The sequence below is a fragment of the Limulus polyphemus genome, unplaced genomic scaffold (assembly GCF_000517525.1).
Source record: "Limulus polyphemus unplaced genomic scaffold, Limulus_polyphemus-2.1.2 Scaffold5178, whole genome shotgun sequence".
Lineage (NCBI taxonomy): Eukaryota > Metazoa > Arthropoda > Merostomata > Xiphosura > Limulidae > Limulus > Limulus polyphemus.
In genome coordinates this window covers 27,053-32,628 of record NW_013670788.1, presented here as the reverse complement: position 1 = coordinate 32,628, position 5,576 = coordinate 27,053, and the positions used below count along the sequence as shown (strand labels likewise).

General features: G+C 34.9%; 1 protein-coding gene across 2 annotated transcripts in view; it reads left to right on the top strand.

The window, feature by feature from the left end:
• Positions 1 to 381: 381 nt before the first annotated feature.
• LOC106472233 (ubiquitin-conjugating enzyme E2 E1) overlaps positions 382 to 5,576 on the top strand; it is a 12,455-nt gene continuing 7,260 nt past the window's right edge. Inside the window, exons 1-2 of one of the 2 annotated variants that reach the window (XM_022400831.1) lie at positions 382 to 1,295; positions 4,131 to 4,181. In XM_022400831.1, the coding sequence (XP_022256539.1) occupies positions 1,099 to 1,295; positions 4,131 to 4,181 (248 nt within the window). In that variant the 5' untranslated portion in view covers positions 382 to 1,098. The remainder of the gene's footprint in view (positions 1,296 to 4,130; positions 4,182 to 5,576) is intronic. The other variant, XM_013932862.2, reaches the window with a different exon arrangement.

The window sequence follows — 5,576 nt, the reverse complement described above, 5'->3', positions numbered from 1 at the left end:
GCCCCCACGGCTGAAAGGGCGAGCATGTTTGGTGTGACGGGGATTCGAACCCGCGACCCTCAGATTGCGAGTCAAGCACCTTAACCACCTGGCCATGCCGGGCCTTGAAGCGCCCTAACCACCTGGCCATGCCGGGGCTTATTGAAATGTTTAGAAACAATTTTACACTCATCAAAAATATAAATTTAGCTACGTTATTATATAATTTTAAACATTTGTATTACTACTTTATTTCCAGAATTGAGACTTTTTGCATACGTCAAATTATAGCTTTAAATGGTTTCTCACATCTCGCAAGGTTAGGGTCACTCTACACCTACATTACAATCAGTATCATCTTTAATATGTACAAACATGTTGAACAAAGTGTAGTACATGGAGTTTCTACACGCTCTGAGTTATATTTTATGTAATTCAAGATGAAAATTTACTAAACTGATCAACTCAAGGTGTTCGAAAATATTACAGCGCTGTTGTTAACATTGTTATACAGAATCAGCTACTAGCAAAGCGTGTGACCCCGCTTCAAAATACGTGAGCTAGTAACCTACTTTTGACGAACATCAAGCAAGTACTACCTATTGTGACTCTTCAACCTCATCTCATTCGACCCAACCTTGCCCTTCCACCAGCAATTTAGGTTTACAATGGAGAGCAAAATATGTGTGTGTGGGGGAGAGGGGTCACAAAACATTTGGAACAACCAATAACTTGACTTTTAAGCGGATAACGTAATAATCAGTAGAGAAATTTGTTAACAATATAATAGTACTGTACCTTGTAAGTTAACGATAGAAGGGAAGAACCATTTTTTTAACTATTGCACTTTGGAATTAACAGTGAAATAATACTTATAATAAGGTTTTTGTACGGATAGTTAGCGTACAATCGTAATAAGCCGTATTTTCACTGTTGCAAAGACAATTATCTAAATACTCGCTGCTACTTCTAGAGTAGTACTAGTAGTGTTGTGTATGGTGTAGTGCAGCTATCAAATATTATAATTTTATTGTTTTGAATCGGCATTTTTTCATAGAAAAATTACAGTAATAAGTATAGTACTCTGTGTAACACCTGTTTTATGTTTAACCCTGAACTATGTCTACCAATCGTTCTCTCCCAGGGCCAGTTGAAGGTTTTAGCGCGTGCACTGGTAGTAGTAGTACTAGTACTATTAATCGCGGAAACAACGTACAACGATCAATTTCGCCGGTTCAATTTCAACTAGAAGATCGAGACAAAGATCAAAAATTAAACCCGAAGATGTCAAAAGCATTTAGTACTAGTGCCAAAAGGTAAGGATGATAATATTAATAATATTACATTCTCTATTTGGCATATATTTTCTAGCAATAATAGTTAATACTAAACCTTATTTAATTTTATTAAATGCAACAGCCTACATAACAAGTATATTTAAGTTATAATTCATGTATTATAACGTGATAACAATAATATTATATAATTTGTTTTTTATAGCAGTTAGAGTAGTGACAATTGCATAGCAAAAGCATTCATTATAATTTATAGTAGACACTAATTTCACATTTTCAGTGACTAATTTACTGTACTATTTATAATAATTATTGGCTGTTCAAGTTTAACCAAAGAGGGACAAGTTTCCAGTTACACTTAATAAGAATCAGAGTTCATTATCTCAAAATATAACTGCAAAAAAATGTACAGACAACAAATAATTATAAGGGTTCATGTGGGCTGTTTCATTAACTAAACTAAGGTTTAACTTCTAAATAAAACTATAAAAAGGTTTTACAAACTATTTTTAATTTAAAACAAATAAATAAAAATATGTATATAAAATCTTAAATACCTGTTTTGTGTCTTTAAGGACATTCTTCAGTTTCTGTAATAAGACTGACAAGACCTACTTGAAAGTATAATACTCAAAGCCAGCCCTTATAATTCAAATATTTATCAAGCCTTACTTAACTCCCTCATATTTACTGCATGCACCACATCCAAAGGCCAACACTCTGTTAGAAAAATCTAACTGTCTTAGTTGAAGAAGACTCCACCTTGCCAAGTTTTATATTTGTGTCCCACAGTTCTACCATTATCACCATTAAGTACAAAAAAAATATGATGCATCAACACTATCAATTCCCTCAGATACCTCACTTCACTCCTCTGTAATTCATATTTTTTTCTTAAACTATCCTTGTATGACAACCTTTCCATCATATTAACCTTTCTATAAACCCTATCCAATAATTCCAGGTTCTTCCTGAGGTAAGAAGCCCAAAGCTGAACACAGTACTCTAAATTTGACATCAATAGTGACCTGTATGGTGAAATTATAACCTCTTTAGACTGGATTTCAATATTTCTCTGGATGTGCAACCTAAAATCGTATTTGCAGTATTACTAGCAACAGTACATTGTATAGATGATTTAAGAGACTGATCAACCAGAACACCATAATCCTTTTCTTCCATAACTCTGTTATCCCACATGTATAACCTTACATAATTAAAAGCCATCTGCCAATTCCACTAAATAATCTAAATCCATTTGTAAAGCAGCACTATCAACACTCAAGACCTCAATATCATCAGCAGATCTAAGAATTTTATTGACCATTCCTTCATCTGTGTTGTTGATGTAAACTTAAAAGTCCTAACAATGAGCCCTGAGGTACTCCATTTGCTATCTTGATCCAGTTTGACTAAACTCCATCTATAACAACCCTCTGCTTTCTTCCATCTACTTAGTTTTCTATCCAATGAGCCATCCCCCCCCCCCCACATCTGTAGAGATAGCTTTTTTAATAAGCCTTTTAGATGGCATTTTTATCATGAAAATCCAGATACACCAAACCCTAAACCTCATCTACATAAGCAGTAACCTCTTCAAAGACTATCCAAAGATTAGTAGAGCAAGATTTTTTGCCCTAGTTAAACTGTGTTGACTATCTAATAAAGTTTTAAGCTTTGTTAAATGACTTAGCCAAACTTTCCCACCATTGATGCAAGACTAATAAGCCTATAAAGTATAATTACATGGGCAGTTTTTATAACTTCTTTTTGAAAAGTGTAATACTAGTGAACTTTCAATCTTCTGGCACTTGCCCACTATTCCAGGAGTTAAAAAATTAATTATTGAGTGGCTCACATATCCAGTCCTTAACCTCCTTCAAAATGCTTGGGAAAATACTGGTCCAGGAGCCTTATTATTCATTCAACTTCCCAATTTCTTCTCAACAAGCTGGGAATTAATGTGATAATCTTGTTCGATCCTGGTTTCATCTAGGAACTGTTCAAGGTTGTGAATATTTCTTAAACTGTCATTAGTAAAATGTTTTTAAAAAGTAGAACTTAGTAATCTAGCTATCTCTAATCATTACAAATAAGCCCTTCCATACCATCTCTTTACCTTTCTCCTATTTTGCTTACCATTAATTTAACTTTTGTTTTTATGGAGGTGCAGGTTGGCTCTATGATAGAGCTCTGGGTTTTGGAGCTGGCAAACCAGGTTAGAATTGTTGCAATATTACAAGATGTTCTCTGAATTTAAAGCTCTGAGTACATAATAAAAATGACAGTCAATCTATTAACGTTGACAGTAGGGTGCTGCCGACTGGCTGCTTTCTCTTTGGTCAGTAGTTCACAGTTTGCCTGCTTTACTATAAGTATAAAACTGAAATACTGTTGTTTTCGTGATCCTACATGCAATCTTTATACAGGTGGAATTACCGTCAGTGTCAGGTCCTTGTAGCAAATAAACTAGTCTTACCAGGTTAGAATTGGTGCAATATTACAAGATGTTCTCTGAATTTGAAGCTCTGAGTACATAATAAAAGTGACAGTCAATCTATTAACGTTGACAGTAGGGTGCTGCCGACTGGCTGCTTTCTCTTTGGTCAGTAGTTCACAGTTTGCCTGCTTTACTATAAATATAAAACAGAAATACTGTTGTTTTCGTGATCCTACATGCAATCTTTATACAGGTGGAATTACCGTCAGTGTCAGGTCCTTGTAGCAAATAAACTAGTCTTACTCGAAGCATCTGTTACAATAAAAAGTTGCGATATAAATGTAAAGAAAGTTTTGAATTACTAAAATTAACAGTGTTTAATTTTAAAAACTTATGAATATCACGTGTCTTGTTAGAATTCAGAAAGAGCTGGCAGAGATTACAGTGGATCCACCACCAAACTGCAGGTAAGATCCTCTTTACGTTATTAGTTTCTCAAAATAATTATTAATTTTAATTGATATTATAATATGGTGGGATAACTTACAGATATTGCTTATTATTATTATTATTAAACAAAAAAAAAGAAGAAAGAAGAAAAAGAAAAAGGCGAGTATAAGAGCTTACTCACTGTCTTGTCTGCTTGATATATCGGTAACTAACCAATATTGATGTTATAGTAATGTTTTGAGCCACGATGTTCCTAAAAGCTATAAATATAGGTTGTAAGCATGAGAAATTTTGTAAGGGAAGATTACAAAACTAGAAGGGAAATTGGGAAGCATCTGGTATTTCAGTTAAAAATAAGTGCATTATTTCTAAATGTTAAGATTTATGGGTTTACTTATCCTATTACTGCTTGTGCAGATGAGGAATTGGGTGGGAAGGAAAACAAAAGGGACTTAGAAAAGAAAAAAAATAAAAACTTAAGGAGGTTAAAATGATAAATTATTCATGGTGCTGTGTGTATAGAGGATAGTCTGTTGGGTAAGGACAAACAAATTGAATTATGCTGTCTAGGGGTAGGGGTGGAGGATATGATTGACAATGGAAATGATGTAGTAAAGGATTTTAGCTGTTATGCAGTCTTTGTTGTAACAGGTAGGTTGGAGAAGCTAATTGATAAGTACAGGGGGTTGATATAAGGCATTTAAAGAAAAAGGCCATAACTTAATTGTGTCAGGATACTGCCAAGACTTAATTGTAGGGTTGAAATTATAAGTACCTCACTAGGGCTGAACACTAGGTTTATGTTAATATGTGAGGATTAGCAGATTGGCTGGTTGGACTTGAAGGTAGAGCTGGGCAATTAGTGGTATTTGTTGATTGAAAAATTGATGGCCCCATTAATCAACCAGTACAGTGTTCAAACAAACAAGAAAAAATAGGTTGGTGAAGATGCTGACAGATGTTAGCTTTCCTTCTAGTTAGCAGTTAAATATAGCCTTAGCAACTTTGCCATAACAAAGATGGCGTGAGCAAGTTTGGTGTCAATATTTCAATCTAAAATATAATAATCTGGAATCCTAATTTTGATTAATTGATTAGTTTACATGACACTGCTCATAGGTAGTTGATTATGTTAATAAATCAATTGAATTGTCCAGCTCTACACTCCACCCTCTACAGTGAGTCCATGAAAGGGTGTTGTCTTTGGAAGTGGACTAAGGATGCCATCTAGTGGCTGATTACATCTCGTCAGATACCTGTCCCACCTCTGTGTGCATGTCTTTGTGTTGCAGTGGAGACTAAGGGTGCCATCTAGTGGCTGATGACGTCTCGGCAGATACCTGTCCCACCTCTGTGTGCATGTCTTTGTGTTGCAGTGGAGACTAAGGGTGCCATCTAGTGGCTGATGACGT